General features: G+C 46.1%; 1 protein-coding gene across 1 annotated transcript in view; it reads left to right on the forward strand.

Moving 5' to 3' along the window:
- Positions 1-13,444, forward strand: part of GAP43 (growth associated protein 43) — a 71,563-nt gene that overhangs the window by 35,819 nt on the left and 22,300 nt on the right. Inside the window, exon 2 of the mRNA XM_040421737.1 lies at positions 5,538-6,072. Within this exon, the coding sequence (XP_040277671.1) occupies positions 5,538-6,072 (535 nt within the window). The remainder of the gene's footprint in view (positions 1-5,537; positions 6,073-13,444) is intronic.

The following is a 13,444-nucleotide window of genomic DNA, read 5'->3' on the forward strand; positions in this document are numbered from 1 at the left end:
AGGCCGGGAGCCGGGAGCGAGTCGTACCCTGGGATGGCAAAGGTGCTACGTCGGGCCCTACGTCGATCAGGGTTTCCGCCAGCACCTACGTTAGTGACTCCAAACCCCACTTCTCCTCCTCTACCTCCTCCACTTCCACCTCCGATTTATCCGCGTGCAGCACCAGTCAGTCATCAGTCGGTAGCTGGGAGCAGTGTAGCACTGCAGTGGGGAAGCGGCAACAGGCCGTGCTGAAGCTGATATGCTTAGGGGACAAACAGCACACCGCCGCAGAGCTATGGCAGGGTATAAGAGACCAGACTGAGCTGTGGCTCTTGCCACTCAACCTACAACCAGGCATGGTTGTGTCTGATAATGGCCGTAACTTGGTGGCGGCTTTGGAGCTCGGCAAGCTCACACACATCGCATGCCTAGCCCACGTGTTCAACTTTGTGGTTCAGCGGTTTCTCAAAACCTACCCCAATTTGCCTGAGCTACTGGTGAAGGTGCGCGGCATGTGTGCACATTTCTGCAAGTCATCGACAGCTTCAGCCGGTCTGTCAACGCTGCAGCAGCGCTTGAAATTGCCAGCTCATCGACTGTTGTGCGACGTGAGCACGCGCTGGAACTCGACATTCCACATGTTGGCCAGGCTTTGTGAGCAGGAGAGCGCAGTAGTGGAATACCAGCTGCAACATGGTTGTCGCCTTTCCAGTCAGCTTCCGCTATTCACAAGCGAGGAGTGGGCATTGATGTCTGACCTCTGTGAGGTTTTACACAACTTTAAGGAATCAACACAGATGGTGAGCGGCGATAACGCTATTATCAGCGTAACCATCCCACTTCTGTGTCTACTCAAACGCTCGCTGCTCACAATTAAGGACGACACTTTGGATGTGGATGAGGTGGAAATGGTGGAAGACATTACACAGGGTGATAGCCAGACCACCCTCAGTTTGTCTTCTCAGCGCGAATTGGACGATGAAGAGGAGGAGCAGGAGACTGTTGCCTCCGCTACAGAGGGTAATACCCACGGAAGTTTAATTCCATCTGTTTAGCGTGGGTGGGCAGAAGAAGAGGAAGAGGATGAGGATATTGAGAGTGATCCTCCTGATGACGACAGCGAAGTCTTGCCTGTTGGTACTCTGGCACACATGGCTGACTTCATGTTAGGCTGCTTTTCCCGCAACCCGCGCGTTATACGCATTTTAGACAACACCGATTACTGGTTGTTCACCCTTCTCGACCCCTGCTACAAAGAGAACTTCTCATCTCTCATTCCTCTGGTGGAGAGGATGAGCAAAACGGTACAATACCAGAAGATCCTTGTTGAAAAATTGCTCCAAAAATTTACATCTTACAACGCTGGTGGCAGAGTCCGTATTTCCTTGGCCAACCGAGGAGGAGAGACAAGGGGAACACACAGCAGTTCCAACAGAGGCAGAGCAACACTCTCCAAAGCCTGGGACAGTTTCATGACACCCCGCCAGCACCCTCACCCTGATGCGCGGCCTAGTGTCACAAGGAGGGAAAGTTTTTGAAAGATGGTGAAGGAGTAAATAGCACACCTTGTCAGCGTCCTCAATGATCCCTCAGTGCCTTACAACTACTGGATGTCCAAGCTGGACACGTGGCATGAACTGGCGCTCTACACCTTGGAGGTGCTGGCCTGCCCTGCTGCCAGCGTTTTGTCTGAGCGGGTATTTAGCGCTGCTGGTGGCATTATAACAGATAAACGTATCCGCCTGTCAACTGAAAATGCTGACAGGTTGACTCTTATAAAAATGAACAAGGCCTGGATTGCCCCTGACTTCTCGACTCCACCAGAGGAAAGCGGCTGAACATAAAGGCACTTTAAATGTGTTGTTTATAATGTACAGAATGCACTGTATTCCCTGCACCCCTTCCATCACAAACAAGGGTATATGGTTGAATCTTCCTTTTCTCATCCTCCTCCTCCTCTACCATCATATCAACATGCTTATTCGTCGCATATAATGCCCTTCGCATATAATGTTTTACAGAGTCAGCTCAGCTGCTGGCCCTCGTATATAATGTTTTAGAGGGTCAGCTCACCTGCAGGCCCTCACCTACAATGTTTTAGAAGGTCAGCTCACCAGCAGGCCCTCGCATATAATGTTTTACAGGGTCAGCTCACCAGCAGGCCCTCACCTACAATCTTTTACAGGGTCAGCTCACCTGAAGGCCCTCACATATAATTTTTTAGAGAGTCAGCTCACCAGCAGGCCCTCGCATATAATTTTTTGGAGAATCAGCTCACCAGCAGGCCCTCACCTACAAATCCAGTCTCACTATCCAACTAAGAATGTCCATGCACCACCACCCACAGAATCGAGAAAGAGCTATCAATCTGTCAATCATTTCCGTTTCCGGGCCAGGTGAGGTTTCCCGTGTTGAGTCAAATTAAGCAGCAGGCTCCACTCCAGGTGGTGCCCTTACGTCAATTCCTTTAAGTTTCAGCTTTGCAACCATACTCCCCCCGGAACCCAAAGACTTTGGTTTCCCAGAAGCTGCTCGGCGGGGCATGGGAATAACGCCTCCGGGTCACCGGCCGTCATCGTTTATGGTTGGAACTACGACTGTATCCGATCGGTATCTGATCGTCTTCGAACCTTCGCCGTTTTAGATTAATGAAAACATTCTTGGCAAATGCTTTTGCTTTGGTTCGTCTTGCGTCGGTCCAAGAATTTCACCTCTAGCGGCACAATATGGATGCCCCCGGCCGTCCCTCTTAATCATGGCCCCAGTTCTGAAAACCAACAAAATAGAACCGGAGTTCTATTCTATTATTCCTAGCTGAAGTATTCAGGCAACCCAGCCTGCTTTCAACACTTTAAGGCACTCTCCCATAATTTTTTAAATAGTCAACTCAGCAGCAGTCCCTTACCTACAATCTTTTAGAGGGTCAGCTCACCTGCGGGCCCTCACCTACAATCTTTTAGATGGTCAGCTCACCTGCGGGGCCTCACCTACAATCTTTTAGATGGTCAGCTCACCTGCGGGGCCTCACCTACAATCTTTTAGAGGGTCAGCTCACCTGCAGGCCCTCACCTAATTATAGCTAATAGGTAATTTGCGCGCATGCTGTCTTGCTTGGATGTGGTAGCCGTAGCCGTTTATCAGGCTCCCTCTCCGGAATCGAACACTGATTCCCCCTTACCCGTGGTCACCGTGGTTGGCGTTGAAAAGAACATAGAAAGTTGATAGGGCAGACATCCGAATGGATCGTCGCCGTCACGGGGACATGCAATCGGTCCCAGGTTATCTAGAGTCACCAAAGCGGCAGCAGGCCCTCACCCATAATGTTTTAGATGGTCAGATTAGCAGGCCCTTGCTCCAAATGTTTTTGAGGGTCACCAGCAGGCCATCAATCATAGTTTTTTAAGGGTGTGTCTGATGCCCTCCTTTATGTGTAATAAAGGGTGTATTGGAGTGCCGGTTCCTTGTAATTTTTGGCAGCCGTTTCACTTAGTTCATAGGCTTTATGAGTGTAGGAGTCCCACTACCTGAACTATTGTACCACAATGTGAATGAGGGCCTCCTTTATGTGATATACAGGTTGTATCGGAGTGCCTCCTCCTTGTAATTTTTGGCAGCACTTGCACTTTATATACAAGTAAATATATAGGAAAGAATGTTTCCTCTAAAATCGATTTTATCTTCGGTTTTGTGCGTATTATTGTCAGTCTGTAAAAGTGGCGTACTACTCGGACAACATCGTTCCCAGCAGCGACCTGGGAGTCCAAGATGCATCCAGACGTCCTCCCCCTGCTGTTCCCGAACCATTTCAGTGGTGTTTCCATCTATTTCTGACCTTTTCCTATGAACCAGACACCCTCCCCTCTTCAATGCAGGGGGTGCCTGGTTTACTGCTCAGGTTCTCCCATTGAATTCCATTGTGCTCAGGTGCTCGGTAGAGAACACAAGCATCCCAATGTGTTCAGCCCGAGCACTATGGTGCTTGATCGACACTCAAAAGTAGTCCTTAAAGTTCTCCAAAGGTCTTAAAGTGGTTAAAAAACATGGCTGCTTGCTGCCTATAGTGCCGAAGCTGCCCACAGGTTGTGCCTGGTATTGCAGATCAGCCCCATTTGCTTTATTGTAGCTGATCAGCAATACCAGACATGGACAGGTGTGGCGCTGTTTCAGGAAGAAAGCAGCCATGTTCCTCCAATCCTGTAGAACTCTTTAATTCAAGTAACCAAGATGGTAAAGATCCAAACAGATCACAATAGATTTGTGAACAGATAAAAGTCATGAGATCCCCCAAACAGAAACATTGTGACAATCCTGCACCATTGTAATCCAACTGCATAAACTGGTAGCACTTAGCGGTATATCTTATTAAGTGGCGCCATCTTCGCCCTAAAGCCGTCAGCAGCTCCTCTTTCCTTGCCTGCAGGGATTGTAGCACATTAACTGAAGACCAAGGAATGGAGCAGTAAGGAGGAGGATGATGAGGAGGAGGGGGAGGAGGGGGATGCAGCTGCAGTTACCTTGCCTTAGTCTTTGTGTAAGGCTAACGCTTTGAAAGGGGAGCAGCAGAGTAAAGCTTCTCCGGCATCACGTTTGGAAGTGTTCACTGACTCTGCAGAATTACTTTTCAAATGAAACAATGAAACAGAAAAAAATACTTTTAACTCATATGCAAATGAGCAATTAAGTGCACCAGGGGCGGGCACAAGTCACTCAGGCTACAAGGCTTTCTTCGGCCAGCCCCTGCCTCTCCTTCTTGGATGAGGACGACGTGAGATGACTATGCAGGAACATGTGCCCAATTCTGCTTGATCGCCCTCTAGTAGCATTGGCCATAGTGAAATGTCATGTGACCGCAGCAGCCAATCGCTGCCCTCTGTGGACACATTGGGGCAGATTTACTAATAGAGTTGTACTTTGCACTGTCTAAGAATACGACTCACAGTGGCCACTGCCTTATGATGAAGAAGTATAGGGCCAACCATACGCCCTCACTTTTTAACTAATAAGACCCCTTTAACTGTAATAGAGACCATATTGGTCATCTCCTAATGGCTGGAATCTTGATAGAAGGAGGATCTTGAAGCTTTTGGCTTTACCGGTACTCTTTATAATACTGGGGTCTTCTAATGCACCAGAAGGTCCATTGGCTTCTCCAGGCACCAGTGCCTGGGTGTGACCTCTATCTCCGCGCCCCCTAGAGCTACACCCCTGCTTACTGTATATATTAGGCATCTTTACTAAGCTCGAAATCCCCTCTGTGATATTTTTACTTATTTTTCGCCTGTACATGACAAGTATATGAATGGTTTGTAGTCAGTACATCATTACTCCTGTGTCGTTTAGTAAACCGCTGGAATGTGGCGCTCTGGGAGCTCATGAATGATTCATTCCACTTTGTACAGAATTGTCATTTATTTTAATTTAATAGTTGAAAAAAATCCCTGAGGTTCAAAAATATTAAAATTCTTGAATGATTTTTTATTTATTTTTTGTGACTTGAGCCTGATATGTTTGCTGTGAGGCAGGCTGATTGAATTCTCCTCTGTCTTCTCCCAAAGGTGGAAAAAAATGAGGAGGGCGACCAAAAAATTGACCAAGATGCAAACAAGCCAGAGGACAAAGCTCATAAAGCAGCGACCAAAATCCAGGCCAGCTTTCGCGGACATATAATCCGGAAAAAACTGAAGGGCGACAAGAAAGGAGATGAGAATAGTGGAGAACCTCTGGAGAACCACAAAGAAGATGCTAAGGAGAACGCCGAAAAGAAAGAAAACGAGGCTCCAAAAACAGAGGAACCCACCAGTGATGGACCTTTGTCTGAAGATGATAAGAAGAAGGCAGATAGTTCTTCAGAAGATAAAAAGCAGGAGGCGGGTTCAGCGGAAGAGGCCAAAAACACAGAAAAAAAACCTTCAGAGGAGAAGCAAACGGAGTCTGAAGCTACAGAAAAGTCTTCGGGTCAAGGCGCCAACCAAGCAAAGGATGAGTCCAAACAAGCCGATGTGCCTGCCGCTAGTCCAGAAGCCGCCCCTGCAAAAGAGCAACCCAAACAAGACACAGCAGACAGCAGTCAAGATGACGACAAGAAAGGAGGTAAGGGACAGTGGTTGCTAGGCAACTAGCACATTATTTGTAACAATTTGCAGTTATTGTATCAAAGGTCACTTATTAGTTCTGTGGATTCACATGAGGCCTTTCAGCCAGTCAGTAAGGCTACATGCAGACGACAGTGAAAAACGGACAGGTGATGGACGTATTTTTAAAGGCCATCACACGTCAGTTTTAAGAACAATGGTCGTCTACATACAGGGTTATTAACAGATGTAAAAAAAATAGAACATTTTCTATCTTGTCCGTTTTTTACTGACCGACTGCCCCCATATCATTGAATGGCTCAGTTTTTAACGTCCGTTTCTCAGAAAGGTATCAGTGAAAAAAAATGTACGTTAAAAATGGACAGTTTATTCGTTTTAACTGACGTTTTATTTCACTGTCGTCTTAGAGATAAGCGAACCCAGTAGAGAATAATTTCGGGTCTGGTTCGCCAGTTCAGACCCGGAATCGGTGTAGACTGAAAAGAAGTTGCTCCAGTTGCCCTGAAAGCTGGTACATAAGCTCCCTCTAGCCTCCGAGGATTCAGAATTTTTAGGAAGACCTGTTATCTCTTTTGGTTATCTCCCTGATTGATTTCTGACTCTCTCTGACTCCCTAAGATGGTTTTGCTGGCAGACACCGTCACAACCAACCACCCTCATTCACAGCCCAGGACAGAATGGCCTTCTGCTCGTTCTGCTAGGCCGTCTCCATGATTGGCTCATCCAGGCTGTCCGTCAAACAGAGCAAAAACCCCCCTTCCTCTCGGGGTTATGTGAGACCTTCCGCCGTCATGTGCACTAAAATGGCGCTACGTGCGTTAGGCTTGTCCGGCAGGCTGTTCCGGTGGGGGAACAGCCTGCCGGATCTGCACTAACGCTTGCACACGTGTGCTGCCGGGGGGGGTTCACTATAATAGGGATGGGACGGATATCCGGCCGCAGCATGGCAAACATGCCGGACAAATACTGCAGCACGTTGCACATGTGTGCAAGCGTTAGTACGGATTTCCGCGGGGTAACAGCCTTCCGGACAAGCCTAACGCCAGTGTGAAAGAACCCTTAGTCCTAAAACTAAACCTGAAAAGAGTCGGATTCGTCTACCATTCTGAACCCGGTTCTCTCATCCTTACGGTCAATAGCTCTGATAAAGATCATGTGACATACGCGCAAGGACTCCTGACTCCTACAGTCACAGACTGCATCACATGATCCTTTTTCAGAGCTGCTGATTGGCTCTCATACACCTCCCAACATTAGGATCCCCATTAGCAGGACATTTTATACCCCAGCCGTGGTCACCCACAAAACCTTGCAGAAACGCCCACTTTGGGGCACATTTGCACCAAACCCCGCCCCTTCTGAGTTCCATTGCACTGGACAATCCCATGAATAATGAGATGATTGGGACGTGTGGATCATACGATATATCAGGTGACTTCAGAATTAGGAAGGACTTTTCAGCCCCTTCGATGTTTTACATTCGGGGAGGGAGAGAATTAAGGGAGGAAGAGGGGTTGTGACGCAGAAGGGGCCCATGAGGACGGTTCAGGGTCGTTTACATACGAGGTGTCCTTTACATCCCCCTGTTTAAGGTTAGGGGACCGTACATTTTAGGGGTGACTGGTGCCCTTTAATGCAGCAGAGCCCAGTGTGTGTTCCTCGTGATGGTCGCTGTCCTCGTTAATCACATTATCAGCTGGCGCTTTCCAGGCTTCCTTATCTTCTAATTAATAGCACATTGGCTTCTCCGCGACTCCTGCCAAATCAGAATTGTATTGGCCGTCCCCCAGGGTCCGCCTTATTGGCTCGGAGCTCTCATGTCACGAATACCATGAGCTGGACTCGTCAATGTTCTGAGATTATCACACAACATGGTCAATAGATGCTAGATACTCATTACACCTTCTAGGACACAGATCTCTAGTAATGTTCCTCATGATCACCTGGCCTCAGGAATGGAATGACGGAACTACAGTGAAGACTGACATTTTCAAAGAAAGCTGAAAAATAAAAGAAATGCAAAACAATGTGAAATGATAATGTGTATACCGTGGATAATCTGTAAAAAGCTGGATGAGCCCCCCATGGGCACTAACTGCACTTATTTGTCACCCATGTAGATAGATAGATAGATAGATAGATAGATAGATAGATAGATAGATAGATAGGAGATAGATAGATAGATAATAGATAGATAGATAGATAGATAATAGATAGATAGATAGATAGATAGATAGATAGATAGATAGATAGATAGATAGATATGAGATAGATAGGAGATAGATAGATAGATAGATAGATAGATAGATAGATAGATAGATAGATAGATAGATAATAGATAGATAATAGATAGATAGATATGAGATAGATAGATAGATAGATAGATATGAGATAGATAGATAGATAGATAGATAGATAGATAGATAGATAGATATGAGATAGATAGATATTAGATAGATAGATAGATAGATAGATAGATAGATAGATAGATAGATAGATAGATAATAGATAGATAGATATGAGATAGATAGATAGATAGATAGATGATAGATAGATAGATAGATAATAGATAGATAATAGATAGATAGATAGATATAAGATAGATAGATAGATAATAGATAGATAATAGATAGATGGATAATAGATAGATATTAGATAGATAGATAGATAATAGATAGATAGATAGATAGATAGGAGATAGATATGAGATAGATAGATAGATAGATAGATAGATAGATAGATATTAGATAGATAGATAGATAGATAGATAGATAGATAGATAATAGATAGATAGATACATAGATAGATAGATAGATAATAGATAGATAGATAGATAGATAGGAGATAGATATGAGATAGATAGATAGATAGATAGATAGATAGATAGATATTAGATAGATAGATAGATAGATAGATAGATAATAGATAGATAGATAGATAGATAGATAGATAGATAGATAGATAGATAGATAATAGATAGATAAATGCTGGCACACTGCATACATGTGATTACTTCAGTGCTGCTTATACTTTTCTAGATAGAAGACTTGCACTTTCTGTAGATCTGTCCCGTGTGTCATGTAGATGAAACGTTTGATTTTCACACATCAGATCTGGGTTCGTGCGAGGCGACCTGACTCTCCGCACAGCAGACATAATGAGCGTCAGCAGATACATAGATCCTCTCGATGTGCTACTTTATGTCCACGGGTGATCCTGTCCTTATCTGTCAGTGCCCGCTGGGAGTTGTAGTGCCACCAAAGCTGGTGAGAGACAGTTATTTGGAGTTTAAACTGACCTCCATGGACAACATTAAGAGCAGGGGTCAGAGGGGTGACGAAACACATGGCTACAGGGTCAGACTACACGCAGGTTTTTTTTTGGGGGGGGGGGGGGGGGGGGGGGTTGGGATCTGTAGCCATAATACGGCATAAGAGCTGTATACAAAAAACGGTTGGACATTTTTGTTTAGAACTCTTTGCAGAGATGGTTCATGTTTTAATACAGGCCCAATAATTACAGTGATTGCAGAAGTATACACACCCTTTAATGTCATGGTGACAACTGCTCAATTCCTGTGTCACATTATTATAACAGCTCTGCCTTGTGTTTAGAAGCATGGGCTACGGGGGCTCTACAGAGCTGTGTCGCTAGGAAGCAAGGGGGCCACTTACACACATCCCACCTTATCTCCGGGGAACCTACTGTATATTTTTCAATATTGCAAAGTAACAAAGTAACCAATTGTAACCTATGTCTTCAGCAACTGTTTCTTGACAGTCTGTAGACCAGGAATCAGCAACTCCCGACACTCCAGCTGTTCTGAAACTACAACTCCCAGAATCCTCCCTTCACTTCTATGGGAGTTGCAAGAACTGCAAGTGAAGAAGGGGAGCAGTAACGAATAAAACTTAACTTTTAATATGTCTATTCTCCCTGGGTAGGGAATAAAAAAACCCTTACAAGCAAAAAAACACACAATGACAGACGTAGATCCTGGGCTGGTGTGCCGCAAGTGTTGTCTTGCACACCAAATCAGGTGTCGTCCTCCCTAGGCCTGCGAATGGCGTCGCAAAGGCCCATAGGGGATAGACCGTAAAATCCCTTAATCCTAGTCCCAAGATAGGGTATTAGGACCAAGCTGATAAGAAATGGAAAGGTCTTACCAATTCTTAAAGAGGCCTCACTTGTTGGCCACGTACAGTGGGTTAGTGCAGGAGGTGGTCACGTGCAGCAGGTCGGTCGTTCATCAGATGTCCATAGGAAAGAGGATATCCGAAATATCAGTCAGACCTGGTATTAGAGCAGGCTCACCAGAGAAACTTACCCTAGTACCACCCTGCTTGACCTATCCGGCCCTAACACGGAGTCCGTGCCCCGCAAGGGGTGGCCCCGTCCGGAACCTTGCCCTGATAAGGAGTCCCTATGTGACCCTAAAGCAGGGTGACCAGGGGTGGAGCCCTAAGTATCAAGGCAAGTAGAGGTGTAAAACCGTAATAAATTGCGTGTGTCGCAAAATATGAATAAATGAAAATGAAGGGTGGACAAGCGCAAATGAGTTGCGCGTCCAGTGATCTGTGAGCGTGTCCCAACGCGTTTCATTGATCTAACATATCTTGGTCCGCTTTCATAAGTCTAAGGCCCCATAAATCACTCGTGCACCTGTGATGGTTGGTATGGTGAACCTCCATGCCCACAACTCTGGATACCTACGATATACCGTTCCAGCAATAATGGATATCATCCCACATGCCTCATTCTGTCACCTGTCTACCATGCTTTGAGGGGCTCTTCAATGTAATACCCCCATATACTTATACAGTTGCAATAGGTAGACTGACAGGAGCCATAATAATAAGCCCCGTGTCCCCTGACGATTTATGGGGCCTTAGACTTATGAAAGCGGACCAAGATATGTTAGATCAATGAAACGCGTTGGGACACGCTCACAGATCACTGGACGCGCAACTCATTTGCGCTTGTCCACCCTTCATTTTCATTTATTCATATTTTGCGGCACACGCAATTTATTAGGGTTTTACACCTCTACTTGCCTTGATACTTAGGGCTCCACCCCTGGTCACCCTGCTTTAGGGTCACATAGGGACTCCTTATCGGGGCAAGGTTCTGGACGGGGCCACCCCTTGCGGGGCACGGACTCCGTGTTAGGTCACTAGGGCCGGATAGGTCAAGCAGGGTGGTACTAGGGTAAGTTTCTCTGGTGAGCCTGCTCTAATACCAGGTCTGACTGATATTTCGGATATCCTCTTTCCTATGGACATCTGATGAACGACCGACCTGCTGCACTAACCCACTATACGTGGCCAACAAGTGAGGCCTCTTTAAGAATTGGTAAGACCTTTCCATTTCTTATCAGCTTGGTCCTAATACCCTATCTTGGGACTAGGATTAAGGGATCTTACGGTCTATCCCCCATGGGCCTTTGCGACGCCATTCGCAGGCCTAGGGAGGACGACACCTGATTTGGTGTGCAAGACAACACTTGCGGCACACCAGCCCAGGATCTACGTCTGTCATTGTGTGTTTTTTTGTTTGTAAGGGGTTTTTTATTCCCTACCCAGGGAGAATAGACATATTAAAAGTTAAGTTTTATTCATTACTGCTCCCCTTCTTCACTTGTGCTTCACTCCTTTGAGCGGTATCCAGGAGAACTGCACCCGCAGTCACCTATCCTGGAAAGACACCATATATATTTTAGTTGTAAGAACTGCCAAGTAAGTGTGCATGTTGGGAGTGGTAGTTTGACAGCAGCTGGAGTGCTGAGGGTTGTTGATCCCTGCTGTAGATTGTAGCAGGGTCGCCATAAGTAGTATGAGGGTCCTATATACAACGCGTCCCAGGTGTAGGAAATGCCGAGTGGTATGTTGCGGCCTAAAATGTCTCTTTATGTGTGTCACGGTGCTCCTACCTGGATTGCAGCCTGGGGTGTGTACAGAGCTTTGGCTCCGAAGCAATAAATAGGGGGAATAATTGAGGGATTTGAAGAAATAACTTGAGTCCAGACCTTGAGATGAAGTTCAATGGCAGCTTTACTTGAATAAACGTTTCTCCAAACAGTTTCAGGCTTTGTCATTAAACTGGCAGGCAAACTCAACCCTGCTATATCTGTTTCTCCCTAACTCTGCTGTACTGACAGGCTGGCTGTATAACTCAGCTTCTTTTCTGTAGTCTGACTCTAGGTGATGCCAGGGAACTTTCCTCCTGGCTCCTGAGGCTTCAAGCTTTGGCCTCCATGGCCAGCAGAGCTTAAGGTGCTCTAGCTGGCATAGGCACTTCCAGCAGAGACATGCCCCTGCACACCTGTCCCCTAGCTGGGGGTCAACTTAACCGACTCTAACTGGTCCCCACCCTTCCTGAAGGAAGTAGGACTAGCCCACCTATCTCCAGAGGGGGGTTAGAATGGAATGGTAAGTTCCATTCTATCTAAGTACAGCTCTGCCGTGTTTGCTGCCACCTGTTTGTGAACCAGGCACATTACATGAACAGTTACATAACATTGCTATAAATGCACAGTGTTGATGGACCTGGAAATAAATATATAGATGACATACAGGTTAGACCAATAAAGACAGTAGCAGGGTGAAGGAGTGGTAACACCACTCTGGGGTGTTACATATAAAGAGCATGGGATCCCCTAGCTTGGCCCCTAGATCTTTGAACTACCGTGAACTTCTGTTTGCAGCCTGGGGTGTGTACAGAGCACGGTTCTGTGTGTCCAAGGAGAACTACAAGTCCCAGGAGGCAACCAACAGCGGCAAACAGCCCAAGATGTGTCTTTCAGGAAAGGTGCGGGGGGCAACTACCCTGTGAATGGGAGTTCAGGGGTATAGTTGGGTTTCTCCTGCCAAGGTTGGCAGGGAAACCATTGGAGAATTGCTAGTTTAGCAATTCCCTAATATATTTTTAAGACAGCTCCAATAGAGGAGGGGTGGTGAACCGTTTTTCGGATGAAATTTAAAATTTAAAGGGGTTGTGTCACTTCAGCAAATTACATTTATCATGTAGAGAAAGTTAATACAAGGCACTTACTAATGTATTGTGATTCTCCATATTGCCTCCTTTACTGGCTGGATTAATTTTTCCATCACATTATACACTGCTCGTTTCCATGGTTACAACCACCCTGCAATCCTTCAGCGGTGGCCACGCGCTTCCACATTATAGGAAAGCGTGGCGGCCTCTCTGGTGATTGGCAATCATAGGCTGGTGCTTTTTTCTATAGTGTGCGCGACCATCGCTCCTGGATTGCACGGTGGTCGTAACCATGGGAACAAGTAGTATATAATGTAATTGAAAAACGAATCCAGCCAGCAAAGCAAGCAATATGGAGAATCACAATACATTAGTAA

The sequence above is a fragment of the Bufo bufo genome, chromosome 3 (genome assembly GCF_905171765.1).
Source record: "Bufo bufo chromosome 3, aBufBuf1.1, whole genome shotgun sequence".
NCBI classification, from domain to species: domain Eukaryota; kingdom Metazoa; phylum Chordata; class Amphibia; order Anura; family Bufonidae; genus Bufo; species Bufo bufo.